Source organism: Acanthopagrus latus, chromosome 10 (genome assembly GCF_904848185.1).
Source record: "Acanthopagrus latus isolate v.2019 chromosome 10, fAcaLat1.1, whole genome shotgun sequence".
Taxonomy (NCBI): domain Eukaryota; kingdom Metazoa; phylum Chordata; class Actinopteri; order Spariformes; family Sparidae; genus Acanthopagrus; species Acanthopagrus latus.
The window spans coordinates 2873825-2891493 of record NC_051048.1 but is presented as its reverse complement, the minus strand read 5'-3'; the positions used below and the strand labels follow the sequence as shown (position 1 = coordinate 2891493).

The 17669-nt window shown below is 41.4% G+C and overlaps 2 protein-coding genes across 4 annotated transcripts in view; both read left to right on the top strand.

The window, feature by feature from the left end:
• Nucleotides 1–5310: 5310 nt before the first annotated feature.
• Nucleotides 5311–11906, top strand: LOC119027143. The gene is made up of 6 exons (XM_037112063.1): nt 5311–5564; nt 5836–6474; nt 6564–6617; nt 6703–6762; nt 8497–9708; nt 9831–11906. Coding segments are annotated over exons 1-6 (3573 nt in total). The 5' UTR covers nt 5311–5563; the 3' UTR covers nt 11438–11906.
• A 2176-nt stretch (nt 11907–14082) lies between these two features.
• Nucleotides 14083–17669, top strand: part of LOC119027144 (endophilin-A1-like) — a 29859-nt gene continuing 26272 nt past the window's right edge. For all 3 annotated transcript variants that reach the window (XR_005077310.1, XR_005077309.1, XM_037112064.1), the window contains exon 1: nt 14083–14457. Coding sequence is in view for 1 of the 3 variants with exons in the window: in XM_037112064.1 (XP_036967959.1) it covers nt 14413–14457 (45 nt within the window). In the remaining 2 variants the exon portion in view is untranslated. The remainder of the gene's footprint in view (nt 14458–17669) is intronic.

Sequence of the window (17669 nt, the reverse complement as noted above, 5' to 3'; positions counted from 1 at the left end):
ACACAATTTGGATCTGATCAGGTTATGACGCACAGATAGAGAGCTGCGCATGCGCGTGTAGGGCGTAAGGTGTCCTCAGAGCCCTTTTGTCAAGGTGTATTTCATTATTTATTTATTAATTAATTTGTTTATTTATTTAGCAATTTTGGAGATCAGAAAAACATTATTTGTACTTAAATGTGTTCCATAGTTTTTTCATCCATTCCCTTTTAATGAGTGTGTTAAAGGTAGAAAGCATCACATATATTGTATTTGAGAAAGATAATAGATCAATAAAAGTGTTTAAACAGCTGCTGCCACATCTAGAATTGTTAATATAAATCGGTCATTGTGCCATCAGAAGTGCAGAGATGAGAGGACTGAAACAGAAAGAAATGAAGCCGGAGCCAACAAATGTTTCATATTTTTGTTTATAAAGCTGATAATCTGTTATCCAGCTGGTTCTCAATTAATTTTTCTTTTGATTGGCTGATCACTTCATTCTTCATTTCCGGGTCCACGTGCCACCTCCTGTCACTCTGAAGGTCTCTGGACGGAGTTCTGTGTCCAGTAATCCTGATCGAAATGTTCATATTTCATTCATCAATCATGAGAAATACTTGTTATTTCACTGCAAACAAGAAATACATTTACAGTATCTGATTTTATTTTTTGGAGGCGCATATGATGGATCGGTATTTATTCTAAGACACTTGAGGTCAGTGAGTCTTTTTCAACAATTATACTCACTGAGTCTCTTGTTATTGCTTCATTAACACACTTTACTGTTGGACAGTGACCGTCAGCATGAACCTGTACATCCATCAGTCCTGCAACATGCAGGAGGAACTGCACATTTAAAGAGCAGAGCTGAGGAAAATTCACATTTCCATTTTAAGTTAAAGGTTATTTTTTCATTTTAATGAACGGATTCTAGAGCTGCTGTTCCCATCACTAGTTGCAATGTTTACATTCCAGATGTACCCATGCATTGTTTACAGCCACAGATCTGACTCACAGCGAGATCTGTGATCTGATTCACATAGTTCTGGACTTCATGCAACAACAAATACAAGTCCTGACTAGAGTTGATGTTATCGTATGTGTATGCACATAAAAGACATGCCTCCGCGTACAGACCTGGTATGTGTCCCTGTATGTATAAAGGACACAGCAGGCTTTTTTTGTTGTTGTTTTTTTTACCTGATTCACTTCACAGTTGTTCTGCTGTGACTCTCTGACTCTGTTCTGTTTCATAGTTTCATAGTTTCATAGTTTCATAAAGAAGCTGCACATGTTTCTCTTCTCTCCACAGAACACAGTGCATGATGGGAAACACTCCACTTTTCCCCTGATGGAAACAAGTTTGATCTTAAGTTTTATTTGTGTTTAAATGTATCCGACAGAGATGAGTCGCACGAGGAGGCCACAAACTGACTCTTTTTACGAAGAAACAAACATCTGAATGTTTGTTTTTAATGTTGAATTTACAAGAAAGCATCAACTATTCACGTGTGTCATAGTCTGCTTCCGGAGAAAGTGGTCAGTTTTGAGAGTGTATAAACACTACAGCATATTGTTAACTCTTTACTCGTTGCAGTAAATTGAATACAAAACATTCATGTGTTTGTTTTCATGTAAAAAGTGTCAGTTCCTCATGTTTAAATTCAGCCTTACCTCCCCCAGCTGTTTCCACCTCAACATTTCCACCACAAGTATTAAGGAATAAAACATACTGAAGGTAAACATGTCTTTTTAAAAACATACAGTCAAATAACTACAGTAAAGTGCTTCTCGTCAAGTCACCAGACTGCATAAAAAAACCAAAAACACTCAGTCTTGAGACTTAATGCATTAACAGGAAATGTCTAAACTGTGAGAAACACTTTCTACAACACATTATTAACTGTTTGGGTTTTCGTGTTAATTCAGCTCATAATATAGTGTTAAAGATGAATACTGTCACACAAAAGCATGTAGTTAAATTTGAACATGAATCAAACTTCAGATCAAACTAGAAGTGGTCAGACGAGATGTCAACACGCTCCTCCTCTTATCTCCACAATCTAACAGGTAACAAGAGAGTGATAGTTCCACAGTGAAGTTCCTACTCAACCGGTTTTGACGCATTTCATGTGTCTGAGACGTGTCACCTGAGGACTCTGAAAGGTAAAACATTTTGTACTAAGTCTATAGCTGAGAATGTTGTTCTAATATACATCTTTTCGAACTTCACGGATCAATAACTCGTAAGCGAAACATTGTTGAAACACAAACGACGACTCTTTCCCACCGTAGTAAGAGAGACAATGAGTTATTGATCCGAACTCTGATCTGCTGTCACTGACGGTACATTTAAAACTGACAGTGGTTGATGTATTTTATAAGTATTTAAGTTAAACAATATACTCGACAGTTACTCTGTTTCCCAGAATATAAACCAAACAGCACAGAAACATAATGATTCTAACACTGTAACACTTTACAGACTGTGAGATAATAATTTAATCAGTAATAATGAATCCATAGAAATCTGTCAATCAACATGCCGATCACTTTTCTTCATGAGGAACTGTGAAAAACAGCTCATCACTTACTTTATCATCACTTCCTCTTTTTGTCCGTGTTGGGCAACTTACATAGCCTATTATGATACAGTATCAATGTCTGCGTAGAGTAATGCATTACACATTACACTACTTTTTAGTTACTTTGAAGATCTCCAAACTAGCAAAATAAATAAATAAATAAATAAAATTAATAACCAAACAAATTTTGTCCCCCTCCCCCCCTTTGACTTTCCTTTCACTTTCAACTGATTTTCTCTCTGGCTGATGGCACAGCAGAAAATTCCGGCGGTGAGTAAACACCTCTAACAGAATCTAACAGAACGTATGGTTACATTGTAACCATGATTCTCTGAATGAAGAGACTATCTCTCCACACCGTTACATATTCCATATGTTTGGGATATGACCCCCGCTGCTTGTCAGGGTACTTGGATATTTCTTTAAGACACACCAGCTTGCCCGGTCATGCCTCACTGTGCAGCTATAAAGCACCTGTGCCAGCGTGTAATCACTGATAGTTTGAGCGAAATGTGTCTCCGAGCGGCCCAAGGACTGGAGAGATAGTCTCCTCACTCAGAGAACCAAGGTTACAATGTAACCATACGTTCTCTATCGTCGTCTCTTCTTCTCTTCACTCCATTACATATTCCATATGTACGGGGTAGATCTTTAAGACACCCCGTGAGGAGACGGTGCAACATACAATCCCATATGCAACAAACGAACTATTTACAAATGCACACTATACACAACTCCCCGGAGTAGGCCCTGCAAGGCGCTAGGGCCAGCCGTGGGAGGGAAGGGGCTGCTGGGGAAGCCCGCAAGACGCAAGGCTGACCCGAGGGGGACAGGCAAGGGCCCCGCAAGATGCAAAGGCCAGCCTGTTCACGGAGCAGCCGCACAATCAGCCTGCAAGACGCAAGGCTGAGGGGGAGACAGAATGCCTACCGTCGGGCCACGCCCAGCACACGCTCCCCAAAGGAGGGGCTGGCGGCCACATTCAGCCGGTAGAACCTAGTAAAGGTTGCCTGAGATGACCACGTGGTGGCAGAGCATATGGAAGCAAGGGAAGCCCCCCGCCACAAGGCCCATGAGGCAGCCACACCCCGAGTGGAGTGTGCCTGGACCCCTGGTGGAACAGGCACACCCGACAGCGCATAAGCCTGTCGGATCGTGTCCACAACCCAGTGCGACAGCCAGGATTTTGACAGGGGCCTGCCCAAACGCCCATGGTCATAACACACAAAAAGCTGATCGGACTTCCGGACCACCTGAGTACGCCGAATGTACGCCGTCAAGGCCCTGGCCGGGCATAGTGCGGACTGGCTCTGCTCAACCTCCTCGACACTCACCCTTATAGCCAAAGTGACGGCGAGCAGATAGGCGGTTTTCATGGAAAGCCATTTGAGGTCAGCACCCCCAAGAGGTTCGAAGGGGGAAAGCTGAAGGGCCTAGGGGACAACGTCCAAGTCCCAAGGGTGAACCGCCAAACCGGCGGTACGCACAGTAAGTCGCTGGGCCCTTCGAAGAAACCAGGAAATGAGCACACAGTCCTCCGTACTCAGTGCAAATTCCCCGATGCGCACTGCCTTGATTGCTGCCACCAACCCAGCAGTGTTACAACGGCCTTCTGTGCCTCAAGCTGGGTGAAGGGTGGAAAGGCGTAGAGCAGAAACCAGGGCCAAGGATGCGCCAGAGCATCCCAACCCATGTGGGGATCATCCTTCCTCAGGGAGAAAAAGAGTGGGCAGTGCATCGACTCCCTGGACGCAAATAGATCGACCTCTGCCCTGCCTAGGCGGCGCCATATCTCGGAGACCAGCATGTTGATCTGTCAGTCAACATGCTGATCACTTTTCTTCATGAGTAACTGTGAAAAACAACTCTAGATGAAGTGCTTCTAGATGAAGGACTGTCAGACAGAGGATCACAGTCTGATATATTATGAGGGAGGAATAAATATTTTTAATTTCACTCTTGTCATATGTAAATCAACTTTGTTTCTCTTCTCTCTCTTAAGTTCTAAAGTCATAAACACAGGAGAGAAAACTATTTAAATCAGACTGAGAAGATAGATGTCCAAAAATAGAAATTCACATTAAATAAGGAGCTTATTTTCATGTTAGGCGAGTTATAAAATGTAGTGCCTCCATAAAAGCAAGAATATAATTTAACACAACAGTGTAGCAGACGGTAATACATACAGGCTCTCCATGTTCCCTGTAGTGGGTCAGAACATGTGCAGAATTACATCAAATCTCCAACAGATTCAAGAAAAGTATTAATCCACAGAACTCAAACAACACAACTATCTGTTAGTTACTAGATTTCCGACCAGTTCATGTTTGCAGCTGTGTTACTCAGACATTACTTTTTTATTGTGTGTGTCATTAATTAGAGTAAATGATGACATTTATGGTTGCTGATACAGAGAACTGTTGACCTTATGAGGGTTGAGTTTGGCTTATTTTCATCTTCAAACTGGTTTGATATCAGGCCTCAGACTGGACCTGTAATACTAAATACAGCCACTAGATGTCTCACAACACTCAGCCTCTCCCAAGAGGAACATGATGAGAGGCCATGAATGAGAGTGAGTTACAGACTGTGGTGTAATCTGTTCTGAAGTCTGTGGTAGATGCATAGAGAAAACACTTGATATCAACTTCTGATGAGTAAATGACTCCAGAGAATAATAAGAACAGAGAGTAAGTTTACATCAACCATCAGTCACACGAGGTAGATGTGTTTGGTTTTCATGTACAGCTGTCACCACAGTCTGACCCCGAAGTGAGATTTGTTGAATTCATGACCTTTGCTTCTTAAGTTCTCACAACAATTCAGCTGAACTTGTCTTCTTCTAGTGACTGTCAGACTTTAATCTTAACCAAATAATGAACTGTATGTTTTTATCCATGTCTGATAATGATTTTGATGATATTAACATATTACAGGACATTCGGTGACTCAGAGCTCTTTGACTTCAGAGGACACAAAGCAGCAGCACTGACACAAGTAAGTATTCAAAGACATTAACTCAACAAGTTCATCGGCCAAAGCCACTAAAGTCAAGAGGTCTATGGTCTGGAAAAGCTCATGAGATAACCTGTCTTGTGATCTGACATGATTAAATGTAATTGACTTGATTTGACTGCTCGTTAGTTAATTATGTCTAAAAATGTCTAAAAATGCTATTTAATGTAAATTGTATTAGTGCAACAGACCTGATATCACATGATATTAGTCGATAGAGTTGATTCAATGATTTAAGTAATTGTCATTCCAGTGTCTGAGCTGAGGGTGGTTCTGCTGGGGAACAGCTGGTCTCAGAGGAGTTCAGTGGGGAACTTCATACTGGGAGAGACTGTGTTCACCACCGAGGGAGAACCACACAGCTGTCTGAAAGTTGGAGGACAAGTAAAAGAGAGACACATAGTTCTTATCAACACCCCAGATCTGCTGCATCCCAACATCTCCTTAGAAAAACTGACAGAACATGTAGATACCTGTGTGAGATTCTCTGCTCCTGGTCCTCATGTGTTCCTGCTGGTTCTACAGCCTGAAGACTTCACTGATAAAAACAAACTGAGGCTGCAGTCAATCCTTGAAAACTTCAGTGATCAATCATTCGCTCATTCACTGGTTCTGATAGCACCACACAGAGCTGGGAGTCAAGGTTCCGTGGAAAGATGCCTGCAGAATCCACATTTGAGAGAAATGATCACAAAGTGTAGATCCTACATAATGTGGCCTGTTGACCATCAACAGCTTTTAGACCTAATGGACAAAATGGTGCAGGAGAGCAAAGAACCTCATGTGACCCATGAATGTTACAAAGATGCAACATCTGATTTACCTGGTGATCCTCAAGACACGACACAAGGAGATGGACTCCATATAAACTTGGATCCTTTCAGGGCTCTTGGTAAGTAAGACAGCTGCTTTCACAATGTGATGATCAGATTTGAACATTCAGTCAGAGTTTTTCAGTTGATGGTGTTATCTTTTTCATAGGGCTGAAACAACTGTCAGACACAGTGCATTCATTAAAAAATCCACTCGCCCGCTGTGAGTATACCTGGAACTGATCATCATGCAAGTAGAGAGATGTTGAATTACTGTAATTAATACTGATGATTCTGTTTTTCGACAGTGCAAAAACCGTTGTCTCCATCTCACACTCCTTCACCTGTGGAGAGCACAAGCCGCCAGTGTAAGTAAATTAAATAAATCTAGGATGTGTAGCATGCAGTGGGCCGTAACAGTAGTTAGTAACACACTACAGTAATGTGATTACTCAGCCTCCACACCTGAAGTAGTCATGGCCAGAGGCATTATGTTTTCTGGTTGTCCATCGGTCCCATTCTGATTTCAGCAACAACAACAACAACAACAACAACAACAACAACAACAGTGCACTCAGTAGAGTTTAGATCTCCTTTAGGTGTGTCTGACTGAAACAGGCCATATATGTATGGAATGACATGTATTTAATGGAATGACTGGGCTATTAGTAGGGCTGGACGATATGGCCAAAAGTGTTATCACAATATGTTTTTTATATGATCCTCCTTAGGACAGGTCCCAAAACAAACCAGAAGGTTAATTATGGTTTATGAAATACATTTATTTATTGTCAGATACTAGATGACAAACATTCAAGAGAACATGTCTTAAACATTTTATTGGTAGTCTACTGAACTGAACATTGATTAAAGAAAACAATAAAAAGGTAAATGTTGAGGATGATTATGCTACTGTATTCTGTGAATATGGCACATTCTTGCTTGCAGGTAGTTGTTCAGTTCAGCTTCATCAGCCTCCTGTTCTGTAAGACCTGATGTGGTTCTATAAGACCTGATGTGGTTCATCTCTGAGCTGCTGCTCCACCTTCACCCTCCACTCTGCGTACAGCTGAGGGATGTTTGGCAGAGTGTACTTAGCATCCATGACAGTCATTAGCTTCTTCAAGCTGTGTTTTTAAACTGTGCTTACAGGCATCATATCTTTAACGGTACAGTGGGAAGTTGCACATGTTATGTCTTTGTCTCGCTTCAGTTTCTTCTCATATGGGACAATGGCTGAAAAAGCAGCAAAGATTGTTGGTTGTCAGAAGCAGTGGGGCTGGTCTGTCGGCTACTTGCGGGACGCTAGCATGATAGTGCCAACTGATGTTAGAGTGGGAGGGGCCAGAAGCATGCGTCAACTACATGCATTTGTTTCTCTGCTGTGCGATTGGCTGTTGGTGTAGTGTTTTCTAGGTAGAGAAAAACAGACTAAAAAAAAAGAACCTTTATTGAAAATAAAGGTCATAAATTTGTCATCCTTATCGTGGAAAATTTCATCGCCCAGCCCTAGCTGTTAGCATTATCATGCTAATAGAAATCATACCTCATTAAAACATCTATGCTCTACTTTTTCATGTGTATGCCACAGCTGCCAGCTCTCACACACTGAGCAGGAGACTAAAACAGTTGGCAGAGATCTCATGCCACACATGTGATCAAGATGTTCTGCTTTAAGTTTTGGAGAGTTTGGAGGTGCAGAACAAAAAATGTTTAAGACCGCACTTTTCACTGATTGCTCGTAAATTCACTCCAGAAAGCGTGCAACAACAAGCATTGCAGTGAGCAATCACATAGATTTTATGGTTGAGCAACTTGCTGAGTATGAATAGAGCAAACCTGCTGACACCTAATTAATGTTTGGATGTCATCTTTTAAACCAAATCAGATTCAGGGAAGTTGGCTTAACACATTACCAAACATATTATCTAATGGGGGCAGTTAGGGGCCTGGACAATAGATGAAGGGTGCTGCCCCCCCAAAAAGAGTTTGATAACTACTGCTTTAGGTGATAAAACTGCCAACTGTGGCCTAGTGTTTGAATTTGGCATCACTTACCTGTTGCCATCAACCCTAATGTGCTCCATGCCTTTTTTTTTCAGCCCCTGCAGTTTCAACACCTACAGTCAGGATTGTACTGATGGGGAAAAGTGAAGACAAAATGACAAAGCTGGGTAACTTCATCCTAGATAATCAACATTTTAATTTACTGAAACACTCCAAACAAGCTGTGGAGGCCTGGAGAGAGTGGAAGGGAAAGTGTCTTAGTGTGGTAAAAACTCCAGACATGTTCAGTCTGTCTGTGGAAGCATTTACCAATGAGATGGTGAAGTGTGAACATCTGTGTCAACCTGGACCAAATGTTCTGCTGCTGCTTGTGAAGCCCTCCAACTTCACACAGAAGAACAGAGATACACTGAAGTTCATCCTGAGTTTGTTTGGTCCAGAAGCTTTTAAACACTCGATGGTCATCATCACACATGAGTGGAAGGAAACTAATTCTGCTCTGCGTCAGCTCCTTGAAGACTGTGGAGGAAGACACTATAACATGTCTGAAGACAACCACGGGTCATTAATGCAGAAGATTGAGAACATTGTGCTTAAAAACAGAGGAGCCTTCCTCACCTTCAGTGACGAGACCATCAGACCACAGTCTGAACACATCAGACCAGCTGTGAACCTGGTTCTGTGTGGGAGGAGAGGAGCAGTGAAGGCATCAGCAGCGAGGGCCATTTTAGGTCAGACAGAGTTTCCCTCAGTCTCCAACTCATCAGTGTGTGTTCAGAGTCAGGGAGAGGTGTGTGGACGTTGGGTTACTCTGGTGGATCTGCCTGCTTTGTGTGGGAAACCTCAAGAGGAGGTGATGGAGGAATCACTCAGGTGTGTCTCCCTCTGTCATCCTGAGGGCGTCCACGCCTTCATCCTGGTCCTACCTGTGGGTTCTGTAACTAAAGAAGACAAGTCAGAGTTAAAGACCATCCAGGACACATTCAGCTGTCGAGTCAATGACTTCACCATGATTCTGTTCACTGTGGACTCAGATCCTGCAGCTCCAGCTGTTGTTAACTTTGTTAGCAAGAACAAAGATGTACAGGAGCTCCGTCAGAGCTGTGGAGGAAGATACTTTGTTCTCAACATCAACAACAAGCAGCAGATCCCAGAACTGTTGAACACTGTGGACAGAATTAAACCGTCCTGCTACACAGCTGCAACATTAGCACATGCACAGAGGGATAAACTCATAGATCAATGGCAATGTATCAACAAGCAACAAGCTGAACTTGAGAGTCTGAGAAAGAAAAACAACATCACACGTAAGTACTTTGAATTTAAATGTTTTTTTCTGTGTTCTAAAGCATTTGTACTTTTCAGTCTTGATGTTATATGTTAGCAACTGTGAATATTTAAAATAACTCCAGGTCTTATTGTTTTGCAGCTGCTGAGGAACAGAGTCCAGCGTGTCTCAGGATCGTGCTGGTTGGGAGGACTGGCGATGGAAAAAGCTCTTCAGGAAACACCATTCTAGGAAGAAAGGTGTTTAAAGCTGAATTAAACCAACATTCAGTTACCAAACAATGTCAGAAAGAACTTGGTGAAGTGAACGGTCAGCCTGTGTTTGTGGTCGACACTCCCGGTCTGTTCGACACAACTCTGAGCCATGAAGAGATCAATAAGGAGATGGTGAAATGCATCAGTCTTCTTGCTCCAGGACCTCATGTGTTCCTGTTGGTGGTATCAATTGGCAGATTGACACAAGAGGAGAAGGAAACATTAAAACTTATCCAGGAAGGCTTTGGGATGAATTCTGAAAGGTTCACCATCATTCTGCTTACTGGAGGAGATGCATTAGCAGATGAGGAGCTGTCCATTGAAGAGTACATAGGAAAGAAATGTGATGATTCATTTAAGAATCTGATCCGAGACTGTGGAGGAAGATATCACGTGTTCAATAACCGGGATAAAAACAACCGCAAGCAGGTCGATGAGCTGATAACCAAGATTAACACCATGGTGAAGACAAATGGAGGCAGCTGCTACACTAATGAGATGCTGCAAGAGGCCGAGGCAGCGATACAGAAAGAGATGGAGAAGATCCTGAAGGAGAAAGAAGAAGAGATGAAGAGAGAGAGGGAGGAGCTTCAAAGAAAACATGAGGAGGAAATGAATGAAATGAAAAGAAGACTAGAAGAACAGAGAGCACAAATTGAAGAGGAGAGAAAGGTGAGAGAAAAACAACTTGAAGAGAAGGAGAAAAGTATCGAGAAAGAACGTGAGGAAAAAAGCAAAGAACGGGACATCAGAGAAGAAGAAAACAGGAAGAGAAAACTAGAGGAAGAAAGTCAGAAACAGGAGTGGAAACAGAAAGTTGAAGCTTTGGAGCAAAAAATAAAATCAGAGACAGAATCAAAGGAAAACATTTACAAACAACTGGAGGAGAATAGAGAAGAGATGAGAAAAGAGCGAGAGAACGAGGAGAGAAAACAAAAAGAATGGTGGGAAAAACGATTTCAAGAAGATGAACAGAGACGACAGAAGGAACAAGAAAGACTGAGAAAGCTTCAAGAAGAATATGAACAAATAAGAGAAAATGATGAAAAGAAGAGAAAAGAAGAGGAAAAAGAGAAGAAAGAGATTGTGGAAGAAGAGCGAGCAAGAATTGAAGAGGAGAGAAAACTGAGAGAAAAACAACTCGAGGAAATGAAGGAAAAGATTGAGAGGGAGCGTGAGGAGAGAAAGAAAGAACAGGAAATCAGAGAAGAAGAGAACAGGAAGAGAAAACAAGAGGAAAAAACTCAGAAACAGGAGTGGGAACAGAAAGTTGAAGCTTTAGGGCAAAAAATAAAATCAGAGTCAGAAGCAAAGGAAAACATTAACAAAAAGCTGGAGGAGAGCAGAGAAGAGATGAGAAGAAAGCAAGAGACCTGGGAGAGAAAACAAAAAGAATGGTGGAAAAAACGAGATCGAGAAGATCAACAGAGACGACAGAAGGAACAAGAAAGACTGAGAAAGCTTCAAGAAGAATATGAACAAGAGAGAAAATGATGAAAAGAAGAGAAAAGAAGAGGATAAAATCAGAAGAGAACAAGAGGAAAAAGAGAAGAAACACATTGCTGAGACCTACGAGAATAAATTGGAGAATCTGAAGAAGACGCATGAAGAAGAAGCCAGAAAGAAAGCTGAAGAGTTTAATGAATTCCAGAAGAAATACACCGAGGATATTGCAGACAAGGAGAGACAGTATGAGGAACAATACGACATCTTAAAGTCACTTTCAGCCCACAATGAAGAACAACTGAGGAAAAAACATTTCGATCAAATTTCTGACCTGGTGAAACGTGTGGCTGAGAAGAAATGGAGACTAGATGAATTCACAGCTTTACTGGATAAACAACAAGAGGAAATGAGCAAGGAGGAAAATGAGGAGGAAAAGAAACATCTGCAGGAAAAACATGAAAAGGAAATGAGTGACCTGCTACAGAAACATTTGAACAAATTGTGTTCGATTTTATGAGGAGATTTGTTTCCATGTGAACATCACGACAACTCAGCAGTTTCAGTTTCCTTTTATCTCCTTTCATTCGGTTTCAATAACTGAAACTTTTGACGGTAATACTTTGCTGTGGATTACACTGTTTTGTTTACCAGTGACACAAAAATACTAACACTTCTTCTGTCTGTTGATTTTCATTGTCAAGAAAAGTGAAATCAGTTTAAACTTGTTGTAATGTGTCATTTTCAGCCGTCACAGTAACATTTAGTGTAACTTGGCCAACCTTGAGACTTTTATACCATTAAGTTTTTGTAAACGAGCTTTGTGATTCTATACAATGTTAACCTGCAGGTAACCATAGCAACAGAACTGATGCTTCAGGCTCTGTTTGCAGTGAAGAATCATTTTTCTTTTCTTTTTTTTTTTTTTTTTAAATGTCATATTTGTTACAATACTCACACAGTTTTTGTACCAGACTGTGATCATGTCGATGGCAAGGTGAACAGGTTCAGTATGCTCATTTTTTTCTTCTGTTACCTTATTGAATCAGGTGGTAAATACAATGTAGACTGCAGCTTCATGCTGAACTGCAGGTTTATGTTGTACCTGTGTCTGTGTACCTGCTGCCCTCTTCTGGTTCCATGATGCATGTTGCTCCTCATCTCCCTCCAGACTTCTGTCATTGCAAATTTTACATGAGACTTTTTATCTTGATTTGTGATTAAAATGTGCTATTACGTCATTTTCTTTTCTTTATACAGCAGATGTTGTGTGAGTTCAGTGTATCCTTTAAGAGAAGTTGTTTTTTGAAAATGACAGAGGCCTCCTACATAGGTCTCCAACCCTCTTGTTTGTATATCATTTGCTTTATTTTATGTGTGATTATAGAAATATACAATCAAGTCATAATGTTGTCAAATTTCAGAAAGATCTTCCAACCTGCTGTGATGATTAAACAACAATATATTCAAATAAAATCTGCTCATATTAAATCTACAATTTTTTTCTGAATTTATTTTAGATGTTCCGCTGAAAGACAAATAAATATTAAAAAATAATCTGTATGATGGAGAAAATCACATGACCAAAGACTTTAAAAAGTGAAACTAAACTTGGAGTCTGATGATTGACCTGAATTATAATTGAGTTTTGAGTCATAAAATAAGGGATAATACAGTTTTTACCACTATGACATTTGCCGAACCACCAAGAAGGCTCAAATAGTTAAGACAGAGTTGTAGACAGCATTTCATAATGTTTATACGGTTCCCTCTAAAGCACCAAGTCTTGAAATTTCGCATTTTTTGAAGGGAATCTGGTGACTATATTTCCTTTCTCCACAAAAGCAGCCTATTTAAGTAACTGTATTTTTACAAATTGACATTTTTACAGTCAGTATGTTGTATTCTTTAATAAATTTTGAGTAAATAGTTAAATCACTGATAACAGTGTGCTCAAACAGCTGCCAGGAGGTAAGAAACACTTCAGACAATCTAACTTTAAACACGAGAAACAGACACTTCTGACAAAGAAAGAAACATCTTAATGTTTTGTATTTAATGCCGAATTAACAGGAAGGCAGGAAGGATTTAGAATTTGTTGTAGCTGTTTTTTACAGTGTTTAAGTTTCTCCTGAGGATGCGACAACTCTTAAAATCACGTGATTTGTGAAGGGAGGCTGGGATGTCGACATTACAGGTGATTTAACTTGAGTGCATGACTTACACACACTAACTTCCGGGTTGATACGTCATCGTTTCATCCCTATATGAGCCCACTTCATCATCATCATCATCATCATGTTGTGTTTTTTTCCTTAAATTTAAATTAAATGTTCCGTTTCCCAGCTGCATTTGAATGCAGCTTCAGCCCCCTAATGAGCTGTCCGTGGTGCTGAAACCCTGAGGCCCTTGAACGCCTCTCCTTTCTCCTCTGCCTCATGACATATTCAGATGTTCCGTCACGTTTGTTTGATCACGTGAACACACCGTTGATTGTTCCTCTCATTACTTACCCTCTGAAAGCAGCACGAGAGCACGTTACGTCACGGTGTCTGGTTATACGCGGGGGCGCGACGCGGTGACGTCACGGGCAACGTGACGCTCGCTTCCCCTGCCGAAGATCGTTTGTGAGACGAGCTGCTGCTCTCCTCCATTTCAGCTGGCGGTGAGCGCGCGTAACCACAGCAACGGAACAGGAAGAAGAAGAAGAAGATGGAGTCAGCAGCCGCCGGACGTGGTGACGCCTCCTCTCAGTAGACGGTCTCTGCTCTCTCTCTCTCTCCTGCTGGACTCGCTCTGCCGGACTGAAATAGGTCCAGCTGGGTTTGGTCTGGCAGTCACCGCCTTCAGACTCCGGCACCAGCTACACCTGAACAAACGGACGGTACCGACGTCTGGCGACCGTTAACCGGAGGATTTACCGCCATTTTCCGCTGCCTCGCTCGGTCTCGTTCAGATATAAATATATATAAATCTTCAACGTCTTATTCGCCCGTTTGGTTTTTTTCTCCACCGCCACCGAAGTGATGTCTGTCGCGGGGTTGAAAAAGCAGTTCCATAAAGCCACCCAGGTACGTGTGTGTGTGTTTGTGTTGTGTTGTTATCTACATTTCTTCTTCTTCTTCTTCTTTTTCTTCTTCTTCTTCTTCTTCGTGTTTAATTTCGCGAGGAACCGTCTAGATTAATATTAGACGGAGGCACTGTGGTGTTTGATCGCATCCCTTCTTCCTAACATCACTGGAAATCGGGATTTTATCTGTAAAAACAGCATTAAAATCTGCTTTTTTGTCCATTTTGACTGCCTGTGATCAAATTTTAACCGCACTAAACGTTCAAATTATAGATAAATGTGTGTTGCACTGATCCGTTTCAGGTAAAACGAAAATAAATCGTGATTTTTATCTGTAAAAACAGCCATTAATTCTGCTTTTTGTCCCCTTTGAGGACCCGTAGTCATAATTTGAGGACATTCACACTCAGATTCTAGATAATTCTTCACATCCGGGTTATTAAAAGGAGATTTTTATTATTTTTATTTTTTAAGCTAACATCTGTGTGATTATTATTCTCTCCCGACACAAACGTGATGAACACACAACAACCAGCCTGTTGTCTCGCGGTGTTTTCGCGTGGGTGTGACTTCAGCAGCGGGGTATACCCCCCTCCACACACACACACACACACACACACACACACACACACACACACACACACACACACACACACACACGAAGGGATGTTACGTAACAGTATATGAGTTGAAATTGTGTGTGTGTGTGTGTGTGTGAGAGAGAGAGAGAGAGCTGATTGGCTGTTGCAGCACGCAACAGGGAATTCCCTCCATCCTCCTTTACATCTGTCCATCTTTCTTGTCCTCCATCTTCTCCTCCATCTCTTTCCTTCTCTGATGTCATCCCTTCTCTTCTTCTACACCCACATTTGTTGCTCCTCCATCCCTCCATCTCCCCTTCATTGATGCTACGTCCATCTCCTCTTCGTCCTTCTGGCTGTCTTTCTTTCCATCCATCATTGTTTACGATCATCCTAACTGTCCTTATATCCCATCGTCTGATATTATGATGCTCCTCCATCTTTTTTAGCATCCCTTCATCTCTCTTTTCATCCATCCATCTTTCTTTTCCTTCCGTTTTCTCTCCATCATCCAGCTCTCCATCTTCCACTGGCATCCCTCAAAACCTTCTTCCACTCCTCCACCGTTCCTCTGTTAATTTGTGATACCGCTGAATATCCCTCCATCTCTTTTCTTCCATGCATCTGTCTTGTAATCAGTCCTCCATCTTTTCTTTCCCCTCTGTAGTCATCACTCCATCATCCACCTCTCCATCTTTCTCAAGCATCCCTCAAAACTTTCCTCTATCCCTTTATTTTTCTTTTGTGATACCGCTTATCATTCCTCTATCTTTTTTACATTCCTCATCTGTTTTTCATCATCCATCTTTCTTGTCATCAATCCTCCATCTTTTCTTGCCTCTCTGTAGTCATCCCTCCATCATCTGCCTCTCCATCCTCCTCTAGTCTCCCTCTAAACTTTCCTCCATCCCTCCATCTTCCCTTTTTTACCACTACATCCATCATTCATCGTCTTTCGTCCAACATCCCTCCATCTTTATCTTCTTTACGTCCCTGTCGCCGTCTCCTTACCCATCAACATCCCTCCATCATCTGTCCATCCAACACTCCTCCATCTTTGCATCTTCCTCTTTCATCTACCTTCATTCCTCTGTCATCCCTCGTTCTCCCTCAATCTTTCTTTTTCCTGAAATCATACCTTCCATCCGTCTTCTGTTGCTGGAAACATCCCTCCATGTCTTTATCCACGATCATCCCTCTTTCATTTCATCCTCATGTGTTTGAAGTCGTCCCTCCTCCTTTCATCATCTTTACATCTGTCCATCATTCTTCCATTTGCATTTACATTTATTATCCTTCCTTCCTCCCATCTTCATTTGATCGCTCTCACATCCGTCTCCATCTCATCCCTCCATTACGTTATCATCCCTGTAAACATCCTTCCATCTCTCCCGACACTTCCTCAGATCATTTTGGGGGCTGAATACGTTTTAATTCAACCTCGTCGACTGTAGAAAATGTGAAACAGTGCAGACAGAACAGAGCGTCCACAGGTGCTGACAGGTGTCCCTTCAGAATAAAAGCAGCTGACAGAAACAGATTTACGAGGCATGTCTTTGACCTTTGAGCCTCAGACAGACAGACAGACAGTGACTGTATGAGACCGACCCGACATCTGTTCACTCCACCCAAACAGAATTACACCATCTCCTCTCTTACGTGACCGCTGTCTGCTTAAAACAGTCTGGAAACCTTTTTTGTTTCACAGCTGGCAGTTCTGTGAGGCTCGATGACAGCATGCTAACATGCTAACATGCTAATGTGGCAGGTCTAATGTCTATTCACAAAAAAAAAAAGGTTTGTGAATCCTGTGAGGGGAAAAACAATTTAAACCTTGTTTTCAGGCAAAGTAACTAAGTAAAACTGTACAATAACAATATAAATGAGATTATGATACAAACTTTAGGGAAAGTGAATAAACGAGCTGTTCTCAGGTGAGAATAAGGTCCAAGATTTAGTTTGTTTGGGCAGAAAATCAATCAGTTAATGACACAAAAACACAAATCGATTCAGTCAAACATTCTCTGGTTCCAGCTCCTCAAATGTGACGATTTGCTGCTTTTTCTTTGTCATTTCTGACAGTAAATAAAGAGTCTTCAGGTTTTGGACTGTTGTTCAGCGTCACTTTGGCAAGTTTTTCCTCCAGATGTGGTATGAATTTGAAAAGTAGTTAAAGATATACTGTCATCCACTAAAGTTATACAAGTTTGTGGCGCTGATTTCTCCAGTTGGTGCCATTAAATCAGAGAAGATGAAGAAGAAGAAGCAGGAAGATTTGTCGCAATTTGCTTTTTTATACAAAATCTTTGCAACATTTCAATCAAACGTGTCAAACATGTGATGTTTCCAGCTTCTTAAATCATTTAATCATGAAGATGAAGGGCTGATTAATCATTAGTGGCCACAGATAACAAACTGTCTCACTGTACACCTAAATATATGATGTAACGTCTGTGCTGATGTTATTTTGGGGAGCTGAACAGCTGCATCAACCAGCTAAATATAGACAAAAACTTATTTTTTCCACGTCTGTGTCCTCCACTGTTGGAGAAACTGACTCCAAATCAATGATAATGTTGTTTATCTCACACTTTCGTTCAGTAAAACAACCCTGAGAGCTTCAATAATGTTG

What these genes read in the sequence shown, in the direction of transcription:
- LOC119027143 (XM_037112063.1), top strand. An exon ending in GGAGAGCACAAGCCGCCAGT is followed by an intron (nt 6,763 to 8,496) that starts GTAAGTAAATTA and finishes TTTTTTTTTCAG; the next exon opens with CCCCTGCAGTTTCAACACCT. An exon ending in AAAGAAAAACAACATCACAC is followed by an intron (nt 9,709 to 9,830) that starts GTAAGTACTTTG and finishes ATTGTTTTGCAG; the next exon opens with CTGCTGAGGAACAGAGTCCA.